The 20,112-nt window shown below is 41.1% G+C and overlaps 2 protein-coding genes across 2 annotated transcripts in view; both read right to left on the reverse strand.

Moving 5' to 3' along the window:
• LOC117823220 (eukaryotic translation initiation factor 3 subunit H) overlaps positions 1-10,215 on the reverse strand; it is an 83,436-nt gene extending 73,221 nt beyond the window's left edge. Inside the window, exon 1 of the mRNA XM_034698322.1 lies at positions 10,052-10,215. Coding sequence (XP_034554213.1) covers positions 10,052-10,153 — 102 coding nt within the window. The 5' untranslated portion in view covers positions 10,154-10,215. The remainder of the gene's footprint in view (positions 1-10,051) is intronic.
• Positions 10,216-11,326: 1,111 nt separating this feature from the next.
• LOC117822626 (double-strand-break repair protein rad21 homolog A-like) lies at positions 11,327-18,586 on the reverse strand. Its single transcript, XM_034697461.1, has 14 exons — positions 18,268-18,586; positions 16,729-16,919; positions 16,509-16,638; positions 15,631-15,730; positions 15,404-15,510; positions 15,036-15,233; positions 14,788-14,913; positions 14,557-14,682; positions 14,177-14,400; positions 13,483-13,636; positions 13,184-13,329; positions 12,850-13,020; positions 12,515-12,598; positions 11,327-12,275 (listed from the first exon to the last, which is right to left on the reverse strand). The coding sequence occupies exons 2-14, from the start codon at positions 16,870-16,872 to the stop codon at positions 12,084-12,086; spliced, it is 1,902 nt and encodes a 633-aa protein (XP_034553352.1). The 5' UTR covers positions 16,873-16,919; positions 18,268-18,586; the 3' UTR covers positions 11,327-12,083.
• Positions 18,587-20,112: the final 1,526 nt, after the last annotated feature.

Consider the following 20,112-nt stretch of genomic DNA (forward strand, 5'->3'; position numbering starts at 1 on the left):
TCTTGGTGCTAGTATGAAAAAAAAGGAGGAAAAACTGCATTTTATCCCAGTGTCACTGATTGTTGGGCTCTTTTAGTCCACTGTCTGTAGGGTCTTAGGCCTGACAGGTTATTTGCCAAAAACACAAGACAGTCCACATGTGAAGAGGCCAGTGCCGATCTCTTTTTATTCACTGTATTCCCAGCGGAGGAAAAGACGCGTTCAGAGCGCACTGAGGATCCGGGGACAGAAGGATTTCTCTCTGCAGTCTGCTTCACGCTGTGCATGTTTGACTCCTGTGACCTGTCCCTGACCCGTCATGCAGTGCGCCCACTCGCAAAACAGCCGCTGATGTGTTTTTTTCCACAATCGAATATAAATTTTCACAATCGAATCTCCGTTTTTTTTTAATATTCGAATATATATTCAAATTTAGAATATTCATTGACAGTCCTACTACAAACAGTGAGCAACTTATTTAGATCATCTCCGTCTTTGCAGAAGCCAAAGTGTTTCCACACGCTGGACCCATAGACTGTATAAATAATGGACGCAGTATCCGCGACGTCACCCATCTGTTCCTGAGCGCTGTTTTGAAGCAAATCGATGGGAACAGCCATATTGGTAATGTGGAACTCAACCAGCAGAATGTGACGCAGTGTGAGCCTCCTAGCCAATAGCTATGTGTTCCCGACTAGGAGTCGCCTCAGTAATGTCCTTATTTGGGCAAAACTTGTAATCTTAATATCTTCTGAACAGTCACGTTAGAAAAAAATTCACCCCCCCCGAACAGTGTGTGCCATTAGAGAGATTAGCTTCATAGGGCCAAGCCGTTTTTTGAACCAGGCTGTAAACATGTTTATTAATGCTGCAAAGATCGTCTTTTTCCCATTCATATCTATGTGGTTTCCGGTGTTTCTGCAACCAGCCTCAAGTGGATTTTCGATGTATTGCAGTTTATATCACTTCCAAGTGGGCTTCATCGTTTGAGACCGGAGGTTGCCGCTTGGCTGGACCCCAATGGTGGCTTGATAATTTCTCACTCCCCAGCTTCTCCTCTGCCATCCGCCATGCTATGCTGTATTTTGTTGTCTGCTGGCGCCTGGCGATGACATCACAGACAGGCAGCCTGAATTGAGTAACGTTTAACGCCTTTATCATTAAAAGTGCAAAAAAAACCATCCATATAAAGTCTGCCGTGCTTAAATCCAATGTGTTATTTCATAGTATCGATAAAATCGATTTATTACCTTTTAAAAGGATGACGCCAACTTGCCGAGCAGATCAATGTAGTCTGATCATAGGACTATAAATCGATACATCGATGTAGTAGTTGAATTGTTACACCCCTAATCATGATATCATTTTCAAGAAGCTTCTCAGGGAGCTAAATCCAGATGCAAGCCAAGAAGCAATCTGGTTTCTTCAAAGTTTAGTCAGGACCAAAAATCTGCCTCGAAATTTAAATGAAATAATGATTTCATATTTATCGTGATGATTATCAATAATTATCGAAATTGTATCATGATAACATCTTTTGCAATATCGCCCAGCTCTACTGCAAACGTTCACTTGTTGGCCTAAGAAGATCTTCATCAAACATGCCATGACTCTGAAAGTACATTTCATTTTAGGGACACTTTTTATCCTACAGTTTAAAAAAAGATAATGCATATTTTGGCAGATAACATCAGTCGACTTGATTTAATCAAACGGGGTCCTCCAAGTTCCTCATGAGAAACCAACGCTGTAAATCTACTTCAGAAACATCTGATCACAGAAGCAGTTTTTGGGTCTCAGCCTCACAAACGTTCACAACCTCTGGCTACGACAGAGTAAAGACAGAACTCAACTCACGGAGAGAGATTTTAGCGCCGGGTGCCAAAGACGCTCAGTTGGCTGAATGAGGTTTCATAAAAAAAAGATCACAGTGGTGGAGGATTTGAGATGCTGATTAAATAGACGAGGCAGTTTATGGACTTTGGCACGTCTCGTTTTTCAAGAAACTTCCTCCAATACCTAAAGGTCCTGATTCCCAACTGTTAGGCTGCTGAGCTTATTGCAATTACTCTAAGTGGGTGAACTGGCGTGGCTGTGATGTGTTCAACAAGACGGTGTGAGTCCAGAGAAGACTGGAAGCACGGGATCCCTCAGGTTTAGAACGCAGAGGCGTCACAGGCGGGGAAGTCTCATTGATTTTTGACTTCTGTTAAGTGTGTCAGACGTTGCTCTGTGTTTAGTGACCTTTTCCAAAGCACGATGTACAGTTTGGAAATCAAAATAACAACAGAAATATCAATATAAACCAGTCTCTGATGTCCTGGTGTTCATTTCTCGTTGCCCTGGTATCGAAGCAGTTATAAATATTGTTCACTTTTAACGAGCATCGCACATTCTGCTACTGAGACTTCTCTAAATGCCACAACTTTAATAATCAATATAAGCAGTCAATTTAAAAAGAGACTCAAAAATCTGACTGTGATATAAAAATGCATGATTCAGAAACAGTATCAGTAACAGTGTTTGTTGAGAGCATGATGTACACACAGGCACTGTGAGAGTGAGAGGAAAAGAGCTGAAGAACTGTTTGATGCAGCAGCCTTACACACAAATATCAACACTTTAAAAACATGACCTGTGTGAAAGTTTTCACTAGGCTCTGAAACTAAATCAAAAGAAAAGAGAGTGAACTGTCTTCAGATTTGTACGGCAGATCTCTGTTGCACCTCCAAGAAGGTCTCAACACTGAATTGTTTTTACTGAGACTCTGTTCGAGTGTTTATTGGCCTTAAAGTTATTGTACAGTCATGGCCAAAAGTTTTGAGAATGACACAACTATTAATTTTCACAAAGTCTGCTGTTTCAGTTTTTATAATGGCAATTTGCATATACTCCAGAATGTTATGAGGAGTGATCAGCTCAACTGCAATTAATTGCAAAGTCCCTCTTTGCCTTGAAAATGAACTTTATCACCAAAAAACACATTTCCACTGCATTTCAGCCCTGCCACAAAAGGACCAGCTAACATCATTTCAATGACACACAGGTGTCACACACATTAACACAGGTGTGGGTGTTGATGAGGACAAGGCTGGCGATCAATCTGTCATGATTGAGTGACTGGACACTTTAAAAGGAAGATGGTGCATGACACCATTGTTCCTCATCTGTTAGCCATGGTTACCTGCAAGGAAACACGTGCAGCCATCATTGCATTGCACAAAAAGGGCCTAACAGGGAAGTTTATAGCAGCGAGTAAGATTGCACCTCAGTCAACCGTCTATTGAATTATCAAGAACTTCAAGGAGAGAGGTTCAATTGTTGCCAAACAGGCTCCAGGGCGCCCAAGAGAGTCCAGCAAGCACCAGGACCGTCTGCTGAAGGTGTTACAGCTGCGGGATCGGGCCACCACCAGTGCAGTGCTTGCTCAGGAATGGCAGCAGGCAGGTGTGAGTGCATCTGCATGAACAGTGAGGCGAAGACTTTTGGAGGAAGGCCTGGTGTCAAGGAGGGCAGCAAAGAAGCCACTTCTCTCCAGTAAAAACATCAGGGACAGACTGATATTCTGCAGAAGGTACAGGGACTGGACTGCTGAGGACTGGGGTAAAGTCATTTTCTCTGATGAATCCCCTTTCCGATTGTTTGGGGCATCTGGAGGAAGGCTTGTTCGAAGAAGACGAGGTGAGCGCTACCATCAGTCCTGTCTCTTGCCAACAGTGAAGCATCCTGAGACCATTCATGTGTGGGGTTGCTTTTCGGTCAAGGGAGTGGGCTCTCTCACAATCTTGCCTAAAAACACAGCCATGAATAAGGAATGGTAACAGAACGTCCTCCGAGAGCAACTTCTCCCAACCATCCAAGGGCAGTTTGGTGATGAAGAATGTCTTTTCCAGCATGATGGAGCACCTTGCCATAAAGCAAAAGTCATAACAAAATGGCTCGGGGAACAAAACATTAAGATTTTGGGCCCTTGGCCAGGAAACTCCCCAGATCTTAATCCCATTGAGAACTTGTGGTCAATCCTCAAGAGGCGGGTGGACAATCAAAAACCCACAAATTCTGACAAACTCCAAGCATTGATTATGCAAGAATGGACTGCCATCAATTAGGATTTGGTCCAGAAGTTGATTGACAGCATGCCAGGGAGAATTGCAGAGGTCTTGAAAAAGAAGGGTCAACACTGCAAATATTGACTTATTGCATGAATTCTGTGTAATTCTCAATAAAAGCTTTTGATACTTATGAAATGCTTCTCATTGTATTTCATTATACCATAGAAACATCTGACAAAAACACCTAAAAACCCTGAAGCAGCAGACTTTGTGAAAATGTAATATTTGTGTCATTCTCAAAACTTTTGGCCATGACTGTACACCATGATGTCACATTTTCCATAGATCCATGGATGATGGTGTATATACGAGTATGTCAACAGACACAAACCTGGAGAGGTAAAGTGACTTTTTACTAACTTGCTCATCAGTTGATTTCAGTATTTCCATCTCTGCGTTTTTTCAAAGCTTCAACCTTCGGTCTCAAAATATGAGTCCAATGCAAAAGTGCTAAAAACTGCAGTTCATTGAGGATCCGCTTCAGAATGGCTCCGGAAGTACCGGAAACCACATACACACCAATTCAAAAAAGCTGATCTTTACAGCAGAAATAAACATGTTTACAGCCTGGTTCAAAAGACCAGTGTAGTCTGGATAGCTCATTTCTCGATCGGCACACACTGTACATGGGTGAATTTTTTTCTAACACAGCAATTTCGAAAGATATTGAGATTACGAGTCTTCCAATGAGAGGCACAGCTGACTTGATTGACAGGCGGGAACACTAGCTGTTGGCTAGGAGGCTCAAAGCCCGCCTGTTTACGTCACAATCACTCAACAGCAGCAATATGGCTCCCTCCGACGATTGTCCTCAAAAACAGTGCTTCAGGAACAGATGGGTGACGTCACGGATACTACGTCCATATTTTATACAGCTTATGGTTCGTTCCTCTTTATTCTGCTCTAATCAGTTTTCATTTGAAACTCTGATTCTCTCATTAGATATCATGAGCTGAAACTTCATTCAGTCTACATAAGTATGCAATTACAATTTACTTGAAACAAATCCTGTACACATTTTCTTTAACTGTTATGCAGTCAGGATGCCATTAAAATTCAATTTACATGAAAACCCTTTTTTATGCTCTTTATGTACTACAAATTTGAGAGTCATAGACATTCAGTGTATTTACATTCAGTAATTACCTCTCCTTACTTTTCATTGGGAGTGTTGGAGTCCCGGGATGGAATCAAATTGCTGTTGAGTGCTCGAGGGATTAACGGGAAACAATGCAGCATGTAATCCACTTTTTTAATTTATCGTATTGATATAAGCCTCACTGTTTACTATTCTCTCTCCCAATACTGTATCAAAGCTGAATTATGTTGCTTCTAATCCAACATTTCCTGCAGCTGCTTCACACTGAAAGCATGAACGGTTACAGATGGAGGTGTTTTAACTCAAAATGAAGAAAACACAGCAACTTGAGCTGATCTTTTCTGGCCCAGTCAAACAGCAGTGAGATGGGATCAGAGTGAGGCTGTAGTTATTTTGGGTGGTCTTCTTACTTCAGACACAGGTGTGTTTGGTCTCGCTTCAAACAGATACTCAGAGGCTCTTCTGTTGCACTCGTGACTAACTAGCTGCTCCAGAAGCTTCTGAAGAAGGACTTGTTACCCTTGATGATGATGATGAAGGGAAGCTGGGTGGTTAAACTGAATGAATCAAGACTGAAATTCTTACAACTTTCAAACACTACGCTGACATCAGCTGCAGATTCTGCTCTCTGAAGACACAGAGGAAGAACAGCAGCTAGTGAGAGTAGTGGACTGATGGGAACATGATGTCTCTACAATGGGCAGTAAGCTCTCTCCTGTATGTGTCCGCGTGTGTTACAGCTGATATGTGTCACATTAGGTGGTGTGAACAACATCCTGAGGAACCCGGGCTTAAAGACCTGAGGCAAGAGGAAACGCCTCGGGGGGGAAGAGGGGACTGTTCTAGCACAGTTTTTTTTACTCTTTCACAAATTCACTTAGAAAAACAAAGAGAGTGTCTACCACTGTGAAGAGAAGTGTTCAAATTAAACTGATTCAGACAATCTCTCTGCCTTTTTCATCCCCTCGAGCTTGAAAATCACACTGCCATGTCCGTTCAAAAGGCCTTTGGCTATTCCTTAATCCATGTTGCCTGAAAAGGGCCCGTGTCTAACGAGCATCGTACGTCAGAATTATTGAATCAAGTCTCTTTCAAACATTCAGGCAATTGTGTGATCTCTGTAGGTGTTTAATGGAACACGTCGCTGTGCAGCACTCCACTCCTGTGGCAACGTCAACCATTGAAACCTCTTCAAAAGCCAGGAAACAACCCAATTCTATTACACAGCCGTGGTGATGCTGTCTGTGGGCAACCCTCCAGCTAAACCTATAACAGACGGGTCATGACGCAACACAGCAGCAACTGCTGCATATCAATGCATTCAGGTGGAACGCACTGCACAGCTCTACCTGAAATAGACACCTCTCACCTTTCTGTATGAATCCAGAGTCGCTCATAAACTTAACAGCTCTCTGCTGCTCTTAGTTTAACTGCTGTGATTAAAATGTTTGCTTGATAAGGCTGAGGAATGATTATGAAAATCTCATTAGAGGTCTAAATACTACACATGGAGGTGAAATATTTAGATCTGAAATTAGGGTCAGAGACTCCAGGGCAGCTTTAATGAGCAAGATAAAAGGCAAGCAGCAGCTGGCGAGTGTCCTGCTACTGCGTTCAGGCACGCCACACAAATGAGCTGCTTGGTGTCCGGTGTAGTTTAGGGCAGGAGAAGGGAGGAAAGCAGCGCATGGCAGTGAAGCAAGTTTGTCCTCTGCTGTTTGTACAGAGGTACTGCAGAATGAAAACACTACAAACTAAAGGAACTGTGCCTGAGAACAGTAGCAACAAAAACCTAAATGTTCTAAACGCAAAGGAATACTCCAATTTGTTCACTTACTGTTTCTGAAAGCATTAACAGTGAGTTGGAGGATGACTCTGCACATCTGCTACTTTACTTTTACATAAAACAAAGCCACTCTTAGTCTTTGGTCGGTGTCTTCTAGAGCAGGGGTTCTCCAACTTTTTGGGACCAGGGACCCCTCACAGGTGGGAACATTTTCCAAAGATCCCCTCATAATTGCAACATCGATTAAGCACATGCCTGCTACCATTTGAACTCTCAGATACATTTTGAATAGGGATGACCACAATTAAATGATTATGGATTAATTGATTGTTAAGAAATTACTCGAAACACACATTTTTGTGATCAATTTTCCGTCACGTGGAACAAACATCACGTGGTCTCATATTACACTCAGCTATCAGAGAGGTGTTTTAAGTTTAAACTTTAAAGCATGTTTGGATGTGAATCAGCTGGTAAAGGTGTTGCCCACAGCGGAGACGCTCAGCTAGTGGCTGCGCGTCAGGTCTCCACGTGCGCTTTTTAAAAGAGGATCAATACAAAACTGCTGCCAACAACGACACAGACACAAAGGTTGACAACTTTAAACAGGACATTTCCCCACCTTTGGATACGAAGGCAACAGACAGGTGGGAAATTCAGGTACGCTATGTTTGCAGACCAGCAACATCAGAGCAGTCTGAGCTTTTCTGCAGTTTGACTGATAGTGACCCGGTTGCACTCCCGGCTGACACCTGACCGAATACACATGTTTATTTTTCTCAATAAGAACGAGTATTCTGAAAACTGGACACTGTGAGTCTGAAGTACTGTTCTGTTAGTAGTCTCAGCCTTCACTTTATAAGATTATGTCCGCTGAGAATATTTTAATGAGCCTGATTGTTGATATTCTGCGTGTTAAAAGTGTGCCCGTATTCAATACCGTCAGTGATATGCATTTTGTTGCTGTAGAAAATACAATTTGGGGGGAAAACAACGTATTTTTCATTGTTTTTGACGTAAAGAGTAATAATGTTTTTTTTTTAATCGATTAATCGATAATTGATCGTTAACATTTCCAAAAAATCAATCACGGAAATACTTAAAATGTACATCCCTAATCTTGAACTATTTGTATTGTAAATATTATCAATCTAAACACTTCAGACCTGTTCCACAGTGATAAACAGAAAACACTTCACCATCTGTGTTTTCTGGCGGATGTATTCCTCGCTCTTTCGCTGGAAAATGTTTTTAGTTTTGTCCTAATATTCTGGGTGATCAGATGTCGCTTTAGCTTGGCTGGCTTCATAGCTTTGATTGCTAGCACCTGAAGACACATGACGCATTTTGACCTCCTGTCACTGTTCTCAATAAAACCAAACTCTATATACCTGTCGCCATATCGTCTTAATTTAGCTAGCTTGGGCTTAGCATCATTTGACAATGTGAACCGATTTAGAAATGGCTCCATGCTTGCGAGGTAGTAAGCAAAGCTAAGTAGTTGCAGGAACAGTTGTGACCGGCGTGAAGCGTGTATGAGGGATATAATTATTTCACGGACCCCCACGCTATGGTTCGCGGACCCCACTTTGAGAACCACTGTTCTAGAGCAGGGGTTCCCAAAGTGTGGGTCAGGACACCCTGGAGTGTCGCAAGACACAAATGGGGGGACGTGAGATGTCCTCCAGAATATTTTCTTTTTTTTGAGTTATCTACAAATAGTTCATTTTACCCATTATAGTAAATATGTCGTCAAAAATAGTAGCTTAACTTGAAACGTAATGAGTTTTCTGCCTCTCTTTTTGCCAGATGACTCCTAAGTTTAGGGTTAGTGAACACATAATTATTAAAAGCATCAGTAGCAGCAGGTTAATTCATAAAGGCACAGGAAACACAACCACATGCTCATGGAGGTAGGCTAATTTTCAGCAGACCAGCTAAATGAAGCCACATTAAATCATGTTGAGGGACCGTGGGGGTCGAGAGTCGCTGGCATCTATATGTTGGGGGTCACTGGCTGAAAAGTTTGGGAACCCCCTGTTGTACAGCATTAAAGTGAATCTATTCTGGAAACAAAAACAGGAGATGGATTAACTGTGTGTCTTCATGCACACAGACACCAGCTTCATTCTGTGTTTACATTTCATTCACTTTCAGGGTTTAATCTAGAATGCAAAAAAAAAAAAAAAATTCCTTACTTATTTTTGTGCATTGCCTTTACACTGCTTGGCAGTCACTGCACCCAAATTGACTTGAAGCACTTTGTTACTGTTGCTGATCTTGTTTCCTCTTGTCTAGATCTTTGCTTGTGTTGTTCTTGTTCTCGTATGTACGTCGCTTTGGATAAAAGCGTCTGCTAAATGACATTGTAACAATCTGTGAAAGAACTCATGGTCATATCCAGGTCTCTGATTATCTGTTCACATGTGTCTTGGTCTCCCATCATCTCACCCAATGTGCTTGCTACCCAGCAAAATACCATCAGAAAACTAGATACTGTGTTTACATGCAATGGCTGCAAGTTCGGTTGATATCTGCAACAGATAGCATGCCAATTATTTAATACCAGATTCAATATTTCTTAAGGTCTCATAAAATCACAAAGAGGGCTTCTCAAAATGATCATTTACATATATAAAGCGTAACAGGCATACTTCACAATACCCATTACTCTCCATCGCAATTAAATAACTACATTTCCCTAAAAGGTTAGCAATAGAAACTGCCTCCTTATCCCATTGTGCTCCTTGAACACAAACCTGGGGAGGTCCAGGTCTTCAAATTAAACGCATCTGTACCTTTAACTAAACCCTATATAAAGAAATTCACTCTTTTTTGAGAATAGTGTATATCTAAGTGGTAAACGTAATTTATTGAAGTACATACACTAAAGGTGTGGGTTAAATTATAAGAGTAATGAGAACGGAAACACAGACCCGTGAGATCTGTCCGCCATGATGATGCTCACACATTAGCTAACCGTTAGCATGCCGTCTGGTTACATTATGAGCCGTTTTCTTTGTCATCAGCGAACAAAATCTGTACAAAGCTACAAAACACAATGAAGACACTTACCAGACCCTCAATCTGGATCTGTTTGACTGGAGAGTCCAAGGTGCCGCTTGTAGAAGCCATCGTAGGTGTAGGTCCTGGGGTGGACTCTTTACGTGCAGCCATGGAAAAGCCGATACACGCGGAAAAGGGGAGGACGACTTTCAGTGACGGAAACTTCCGGGTAAAATGTTCCGTCCCAATATTTGTCCGTAAAGAAACAAAAGCTCCATGACGCCGGCTACGGATGGTTGCGATTTATCAAAGTCTGTTTGTAGTGTAGAGAGTTAATTTCACTTCGCAGGATAATCATGGTAACACTAAGGGTGTAAGAGGTTCATTTAGTATTAAAGAGTCCTGTTTGTGATGTTATTGATGTCTATACGTTGCTTCATGTGAATTGTTTGCAGTTAGTTTAATAATTGATAGTCAGTGTCTGATGCAAATGTGTACAGCACTGTTAAATGTTGTCCTGTTTTGTCTACTTGTGTCTTCCTCAACATTTCCTTATTGCTGCGTCCTGATTGTCTTGCTCCATGTATTTTATGTCCATGGCCACTTTCTCGAAGACGGTCATGTCATCCCCTAATGTAGCTTTTAGTAATTTTAACAATTATAGTCCTATTTTTACTTTTCGTTTTGTTTTGTTTGTGTTTTGGGTTCTCCTCTCCCTTCTTATTTTGATTTTATTTTATTTTATTTTTTGTTTAATCTTGATCTTTTTAGAGAGACTTTTTAACATCTGGCAAGGGACTATGGATGTAAACCACCCTTTTGGCTAATTCTGGCATATTACAGAAGTGTTAATTAATATGCATGGTCCTTTTAAATGGAAAAATTAAATAAATACAATATAAATATCAATAACTGGCTAAAGTTCAACTGTAGACTCCAATTTGTAATAGCACCTATGACCTCGCTGAGTTTAGCTGAATACTTACCCTGCACTCTCCCAATGCCACCATCAGGAAATATTTAGTTAAACTGTGACCATTATATATTCCAATGAACAGTGTTCATTTATTATTAACAATAAGATAGTTGAGTCTCTTTTATGGGGGGCTGTGCTGTAGCGCATGGACTACTTTAACTACTAACATCAATATTAAAAGTAAAAAACCCTTATCCTGTTATCAAAGGAATAGTTATCATTACTGGCTTCTTTAAAGCAGAACTCTTTAAACACTTTATTTATAAATCAAATAAACAATTAACAATGCTATTACTATTACTACGGTCTTCTTCTTCTAATAATAATAATAATATAACTGGCACAATCAAAAATGAAGAATATTCAAATTACCAAATACTTAAAACACTTTATTTCAAATCTTTACAGATGTATCACAACTAGAAGTTACCCAAAGACTAAAAAGGTGGGATACTGAACTTAACTGTAACAAGTACATTACCTAGTTACATAATGCAAAAAGGTGAATAAGCATAAACAAGAGGTACAAAAAATATTACAGAAAACTTAACTGGTAAACTGCTGGAATTATACATCTGAAACATGATATCTAATGCCAGGTGAAGATTTACCAATGTGATGATGGATTATGGTTTTTGTTTATCATGAGAGAACAAGTGCAACATGAACAGGATGGGAGAGGTTACACTTTTGAGCAATAAAACAGTACCTTTCCTCAACATGTACAGAGTTTTGTGAAATACAGAGTGCCTTGTCTAAAATCTGCAGTCGTTCAGGTGTCAGAGGGGCAATGGTACAAAACTTCTGGAATGAGCAGACGATGGAAATCTAACTTCCAAGACAAAATAAAGCAAAGCTTACAAATTGGTGGCTGAAAAAGGTTGCTTTATAAATATAATTGTTAAACATTCTCCCCATCGCCTTTTTTTAAACAAATGAGTACTGCATGATTCCATCTGTAGTACAGTAAAATCCATTTTTAAAACTCTCCAACCCATACCCTGCTACTCCCCCCTCCCTAAGAAAAATGGGCAGACAGGAAAACACAAAGTAAAAAGGCAAAAGGTTGAGTAATTAAAAAAGTAGGTCTGTTGCAAGCAGAGTGTTTTTCTGTTCTTCCGGTGTCTAGATAAGGTGGAATCTTGGTCCAGCGGTGGCGACGATGTCGCTGTAGGGCTCAGTCTGGGTGACCTCGATGGCTTGCTGCTTCTTGAGGACCAGGAAACTGTAGAACTTGGCGGCTGCCTGTTTCTTGTTGTTGTTTCGGCACAGTTCGAGGAGGCTGACTGAGTCTGCGCCGGTCTTGGCCATGACGCGCTACAGTGACAGAAGCAAAGGGTGTCAGTACAACTCAGTGGGATCAATCAAATGTAACATGCTCACCATGTCTCTGATTTTAAAATCACACTGTTTAACTAGAACACAGATGAAAATCAAAACTTTGTCATATTGAAATCTTTTACAGATTGAAGACATTTAAAAAAAAAGAGAAAGAAAAAAGTATGACTTTTTTTTAGATTCAGTAAAATCTGTAACACAATGGAGGCTTTCCTCACCTGAAGACCGTGCAGCATCTGCTGGGTTCTCTTGTTCCATCTCTTCTCCTCCTGATCCTGATCTCCGCCTTGGCCGTCCTCTTCCTGAGAACCAGAGACAACAGAGTCATCAGCATCAACTGTCACATAGCTCATATCAGTCAAAAGCACCAATGCTGTAGTCTAACATTTCTATACGAACTAAGACTTCTTTTGAACTACAGAACAGATTACCAAACACTTCTCATACTTCTACTTTGAGTTTTGTCAGTTAACAGTCATTTCCAGTTATTTCTTATGACCACTACAAACTACAGATTTTCAAATCAACAGGAAGGAGATCGTTTCCAGCTCACCTCCTCTTCATCACTGTCATCCTTCTTGTCTTTGCTCTTCTCTTCGAGCAGGTCGAGCTCTGGTACAAGCTGGGTGAGGCTGAGGTTCTCCTCTGGGGGCAGATCCACCTGAGGCATGTCTAACCTCTGAGACAACACGGAGCGGTCAGCCGCCTGCTCCAGGGGAGCCATCTGAAAGAGGGGGACACTCATCAGGGACCCAGTGCAATCAAATACATGAATTAAATTTCATATTGACTCTTTTGAAGTGTTACATCATTCCCAAACCTAAATTCTATTGATAATATAAAAGACAATCAACGAGAAAAACAAAAGCAGCTGCACGAGTACTCACAGGAAGGGCGCCATCTTTGTCGAGGGTCTTGCGTTTGACGCCGCGGGGGGTGGAGGGAGGGGGCATGGCCGTCTCGTCCAGAGTCGTCCTGCTGCCCTCCATTGCAGAAGCTGCGAGCAAGCTGGGCTCCTCCATGATAGTCTGGTCTGAGGGACACATGGAGTGTTTCATTAAAATGTAGAGCAGTGTGAAAGTGAGCACAGCCTTGTTCAGCGTCCCTGCCTCTCTTCCTCTCACAGAGCTGATGACATGTGTGTATTGGGATATGACCTCCTCTCATCTCTTCCAGCAGGACTTACCAATAACATCTCTGTGCTGACTCATGACCTCCTCTCTTGGCACCTCTGGGTTCTCCAGCTCTTTGAGGAACTCATCCAGGCTGTCTGCTTCTCCGCCCTTTCTCCTCTTCCTCATCTCGTCTGGCACCAGAGGCGTCAGGCAGCGTGTGAACATCTGACATCAGAGGTTAAACGGTTAAACTTGGAGGGAAGTTTTATTTCATGAAAAAAGAACAAACTTCACGCAAAGTCAGGAGAGGAATAAGAATTCAGAGGCTGTTAGGAGGGACTGATGCTAGACAAAAAGGAGAGATGCCTGCTAAATTATGCATCAACACGTTTTCAATTTAGTATTCTGGAGAGGTTAACGTGTGGGAGCGAAAGGAGGGGAAAAAGAGAAAACCAATCACTCCCTCAACCTCCTGTTCTTTCATTGTTCTCGTTTGAAATCCCTCAACCTGAGCAGAATGTCAATGAAAGGTACAATATCATAAACTCGCTCCCTCCTCTGACAGTTAACAGTGCCTGAGTCTGACCTGCTTTGAGAGCCAGAGCTCCAGTGTGGCTTGTTCATTACCGACTCTCAAGTGGTAATAGTGTTTAATTGATTTCACACCGACAGATGATGGTTTAATTATGTTGTCACAGAGTCACAAGCAGATGTGTGTTCATACTTATCCACAAATGCACGCGTCTTTCTGACAAACTTTGTTACCTTGAGCAGCCTGGCGTTCCAGAGGGGCTGAGCGGGCAGAGAGAACAGCTTCTCCACTCCTCCGGTCTCCTTCCACATCATCAGCTTCTTGGTGGGAGGAGCGAGGTCTAGTGTGGTGACGATATCGGAGTAGTCAGAGAGCTGGGCCCTGATGGTCTTGCTGTCGAGCTCCTTCACGCTGTCCACAATCAGCTTCCTCTTACGCTTCGCCTTGGTCTCTTTCACTGGAGACAGGAATTGAAAAATCAATACTCTGTGGCGGGTTGCAAATTGTAAAGTGTTGAGAGAAGACTTTCAACAAAAACCACAAAGAGAGGAAGAAATTTTAAAAAAAGCAGTTTTTCATACAAATATATAAATAAAGCAAATAAAAATCTTACCAGTGATGTCAATGGGCTCCAGGGCAAAGGCCTCCTCCTCATTGTGGACCAAAGTGGTCTGTTCTGTCTGGTCGGCCATCGCTGGCAGGGGCTCTGCTGGTCCAGAGTCTGGGCTGTCTGGCCCCGCTACACACACACACACAATCTCTTATTACACAAGACTCTTAGCTACCATAGATTATTTTCTCTCCCTCTTTTTTAAAAACTGCATCAGAGCGTTTGTTTGCTTACGTGACTGGAGGTTGTCAAAGTCGTCTTCATCGTCCCCGTGGTCTGGAGGCATCATAACACTTCCTGTGATGGCTGGAGGGTCGTCAAAAATACCACCTCCATCTTCAGAGCTCAGTAGCTTATCAACTGAGGAAGAAGAAACAAGATCATGTTAAAGTGCACGCCATTACCAAATGAAAGATCTCACAGGTAAGCTGTAACGGCTCATCAAACATGCATATGCTGAGACCAAACATAAAACTACAAACCCAGCATTCCACCATCGCTGTTGCCCAAGGAGGCATCCCCAAAGTCGTCGTACTCCATGTGGTTGGACTTGTCGGGGAGAGTTGCAGGACCAGGCTCGGCCTCCAGCAAAAGGTTAGAGGCTGTGGCTCCGTGCATGATGTCCTCCTCAAACGTGCTGGCATCACGCATCATCTCCCGGTCATCCATGCCGAAGTCAGCTGAGAGAACAGCGAGTTGTTAACACAGCATCATCAACAGTGTGTGTTTCTCATTTTAAATCAACACCATGTGCACTAATTCTACAGTCATGATGAATCCATCTACACACACACACACACACACAAAGTGTATGGTATGCCTGTGCAAGTAAGTATCCGTAGTGTCCTACCGAAGTCGTTGTCCTGCAGGAGGTTGAGGTTACCGACGTCTTCCCTCATGGTGATCTCCTCCACTCTGCTCTGGTTCAGAGTGAACTGCTGCGCCACATCTATGTCACTGTTCACATAAAAAATAAACAAACATGCACACAGATAAATAGATGAATAAATAAGAACATTAGAGATGAGTGGATCGTAGGAAAATATGAGATGAGGGCAGTAAATGTAGTTAACTCACTCCAGGTCTGGAAGCGGCTGGTCGAAGTCGTGGAACTCTTCCGGTAAGGTGATAGCATTGTACGCTGCTTCTCTGTTCTCCTCAGGTAGATCCACCACACCTACAATCAGATTCAAGACATTGTTATAACACATAACAGTACTCTATGATGACAGGTCTCTGACACTATGACACATAAGAAGGAGGGATGTCAACAATTAATTGAGTATGGATTAATTGATTGGTAAGTAACACATTTTTTGGTTTCAATTTTCTATCGTATGGAGCAAACATCATGTAGTCTCATATATTTAAAGTATGTTTTGATGTGAATCAGCTGACTGAAGGTGTTGTGCACAGCAGAGACGCTCAGCTGGGGGCTGCGGCTGAGTGACAGGTCTCCACGGGCGCTTTTTTTCATCTGCCGTCGGACTGATTCTGACCCTGTTGCGCTCCCGGTTGACATCTGACCATGTTCACATGCTTATTTTTCTCAATGAGAATGAGTAGACAGAAAACTGGACACTCTGAGTCTGAAATATGTTTCTGTTCAGTTCTCTTGTTGAAGTCTGAGCCTTCACTTTTATGACTGTATGTCCGGGGAGATTTTGAGCCTGCTCCACATGTTGATATTCAGCATGTTTAACGTTTTGAACACCTCAATACGATCCGTAGCTATTCAATACTGTCAGTTATATACATTGTGTCGTGGAGGACTTTTTTTTAATGATTAATCGATAATTGATTGTTAACATTTCCAAAGATCAATCATGGAAAATACTTGAAATTTACACCCCTAATAAGTAGTATACAAGCTCTGTCTGTGTTTTATCAAAAGAAATCTTAAGAGCAAAACAACAGAGTAACTATCTGGACTGTGTCTGTTCTTTTCTCCTTACCTGGCCTAAAAGCCATTTTGATCTTGATGAATGCTTCGTTACAGTCAGCCAGCAGATACTTGGCCTTCCTGTGGTAGATTCTCACCACCCCGAGGAGCAGGTGACCTGATGTACGGAGAGCCATCTTCACCTAAGAGACCAGAACACACATACAGTCAGTGATCCACAGTTCAAACAGCTCTTCAGTGTGTCCTTACAATGTTCACTTTTATTTCGTTACCTTCGGTGAGATGATGCTCTCCACGCTGCTCTCCAAGTTGCATTCAAACACGTGGGCCTTGGTCAGCTTCTTGTCCCAATGGGCCGCTAGCCAGATCTTGGCCAGCGGCCCACGTTTGCTGAGGACAAAGTGGGCGTAGAACATTGCCCCGGTTCCTCTGGCTCACACACTCACACTGCTGTATGGCTCACCTGAAAAACATGCGGAGAAGCAATTCTAAAAACAGGTAGAAACAAAGAGACTGACAAAAACATGGAACAAATACGCATCTATGAAGAACTGATCTGTGCTTTCAAAGATGTCAGCAATACAATCTTTAATACATCTGATTGTCAAATAAAGAAAATGCTGCAGGTCATCACAGGGTTAGCACTTTATAATTCTGAACAAATTATTTATCAACCTCAAATAAGAACAGATTGATCGTCACTGTATGGAGCACAAAATGTCCAGGGGTCGTAAACAATGGAAAGGTAAAAGCTGCTGGTGCTCAGATGATCACAATAGAGGAGCGAGCACATCAATGAGTGGATCTGTTGTGATGATTGATGGAAATATTAAGGTCACACAAACTGAAACTACTCTCAGGTTCACAGATGTTGATTGTTGAATGTAACATTGTGTAAGGAGCAGTTTAGTTACCTTTCCCCTCTTCACAAAGATAAATCCACTCTGAGTGAAGATCTGATAAGACACTTTGCTGTTTTCAATCACTATTAACCTACAGATTATTAGAATGAAGGGTGCCTCTCAAATAAACTCCTTATATTAAGAAAGCCGAAGTTATCTCTTGTTTTACTGAAGCTTAAATCAATGAGACTCAGTTGAAGCCTTTCTTTTGTTTCGGTGTGTTTCGGTCAATCAACTGCTACAGTTTTATTAGTTGATTAATCGATCATCGACCCTGTAGAATAAGTGTTTAATAAATATGTATTTGATCTGGTAAAGACCTGACTACACAGAAGTCCCTCCTGTTTCCCTGTTAGAACACAACACAGAGACTGCACATGTTTGACGTTAACTTACCGATAGTAACAGAGCTTTTCCCCTAATGTACTTTAAAATACACTATTAATGTAGCTGCATGAGTAAGTAAGACAATTAAAATGCCAAACTCTAAATTGTGGTGAGTATTCACTTTGTATATGGTGATACGTTAAAAGCGCCAAGGGGTTGGTCACGCCAGTAAATAGTCGGCGCCATCAACTAAATGAAGTTAGCCGCTAGCTAACTACTCAATAAGAAATCAGATTCTGTTCGTTACAGGGGAAGTTTTCACAGATATCACATCTAAGGTGAAAAATACAACCACTTCTAAGTAGTGGATAAAAACAGAATCCGAGCACGAAGAGAAGGTAAAGCTCGTAGTATGCTGCTCAGACTTGTTTCGTCTCCCAACACTAACTGTCCTGTTAGCTGGTGGCTAACGGCTCCTGGTACCGTGAAGGCCTCGGTGAATAAACACAGACGTGCACGCTTCTTTCAGAACAAAACACACACTAATCTACGAGACAATATTTAATCTGCAAGTACACTTACCGACTGGGCCCCTTTATGAGTGAAAATTCAAATTATTATGTGATATCTCCCAGCGAATTCTCCCCTGTTGTACTCATTAAAACAGCCAAGATGGCGCCAGTCGCCTTCCTCCCGCTCAACGCTGTCCTTTTAAAATCGGCAGGATGTTTACAGTCAAACATGGCGGAGGAGGAGTCTCCGAGGGGGGTAGAGGAGGGAGAGGAGGAGGACTCTGACAGCCAGCCTGCTGTGAGCACCGCAGAGAGATGGGGGGCGCTGTGGAACAGGGCTCTACAGAGGTGAGAGGCTGGACTTGGACAATCATTAAATCATATATAATAATGGTCTACGCTTTGTTTTATTGTAAAAATACATTAATCCCAACGAATCCAATATGGCTACTATTATAATAATAATAATAATAATAATAATAATAATAATAATAATAATAATGATTATTATTATTATTATTATTATTATTATTATTATTATTATTATTATTATTATTATCATTCTTCTTCTTCTTCTTCTTCTTCTTCTTCTTCTCTTTTTATTATTATTATTATTATTATTATTATTGTTATTATTATTATCATTATCATCATCATCATCATCATCATCATCATCATCATCATCATCATCATCATCAATAATGTGAAAAAGAATGTAAATATCCTTTAATCACTTTGCACTACTGTACTGTATAGTCTAATGTATACCATAACCATAGTCATAGCCTGTTCATAGCCTGTACATACCTGTAGCAATAGTCAATATTCACTCATGTAGATACATATTACATGATATTTATCCATCATTCATAACTCTGTATATTCTGTATTATTTATATTATTCAATTTACTGCTAAAGCATTTCTGGTTAGATGCAATCTATATTACATATCTAATAATATATCTAATAACTATTATCATTATTATTAGCAATTTTTAAAAAGTAATTAGCAATTAAAATGAAAGAAGTAAAAATAAGCATATCTTACAACGTATATACACAACTAAATAAGTAAATTTACAAATATTTACAAAACCAGTGACGCAGTGAAACATTTGAACAGACTTGTAGCATAGGTAATGTTGTTGTAGTTGATGTTATTATTTACTTGGCAGGATACAATTCCCTGTATAGGTGGTCACCTATTTATGGGTATAATAAAATGGTTTAATCTAAAGATCCAACGTTGTGACAATTGTCATTACCTGGGCCTACCCTGACTCATCTCCTGTATAACAGAGTGACTGTCCCTAAAGCAAAGCAGGATATGCACAGACACTAATGTATGCATTTTGAATTATGGCTTACATTGATTTAGTAGAGCCATTGTTAACGTTATCAGGTACCCTTTGGAAATTTTAAATGAAAATGCGAAGAGAAACCGAAAACAATTTTGGTCCTTTCTCAATCAGGAAGTGGACATTCGTGCAGACTACCAAAGAAAGAAGATAAAACAGTATATCAAACAGAGATGAGAAGAAACATGCCTGACAGAGAGACTGACTCATCAACAATCAAATTACAAAATTGGTATGCAGTAAAGCGGATTTGTCTCATAGGCCACAGCATCTGTTGCTGCAGAACTGCTGCCAGCGGAGCATGTTTATGATTTAGTACCAGCAGGACTTCATTTCACTGTATCAGGATGGCTGACAGATAACTGCGGTAGCACTCAAATCATTAGAGTAATCTTTATTTTAATTCCTATTATCAGCTTGATTTGATAATCGATTAGTCAGATTTGGGTGATCTTTAATGAACTCTTATGCATAGTCTGATATCTGCAGTGGCGAAAACACTTGAGCTGCATGATAATGCATCAAAACAAAGTGATTAACTGTTATCGAGGGAGCA

This window comes from Notolabrus celidotus, chromosome 12 (assembly GCF_009762535.1).
Source record: "Notolabrus celidotus isolate fNotCel1 chromosome 12, fNotCel1.pri, whole genome shotgun sequence".
Taxonomy (NCBI): Eukaryota; Metazoa; Chordata; class Actinopteri; order Labriformes; family Labridae; genus Notolabrus; species Notolabrus celidotus.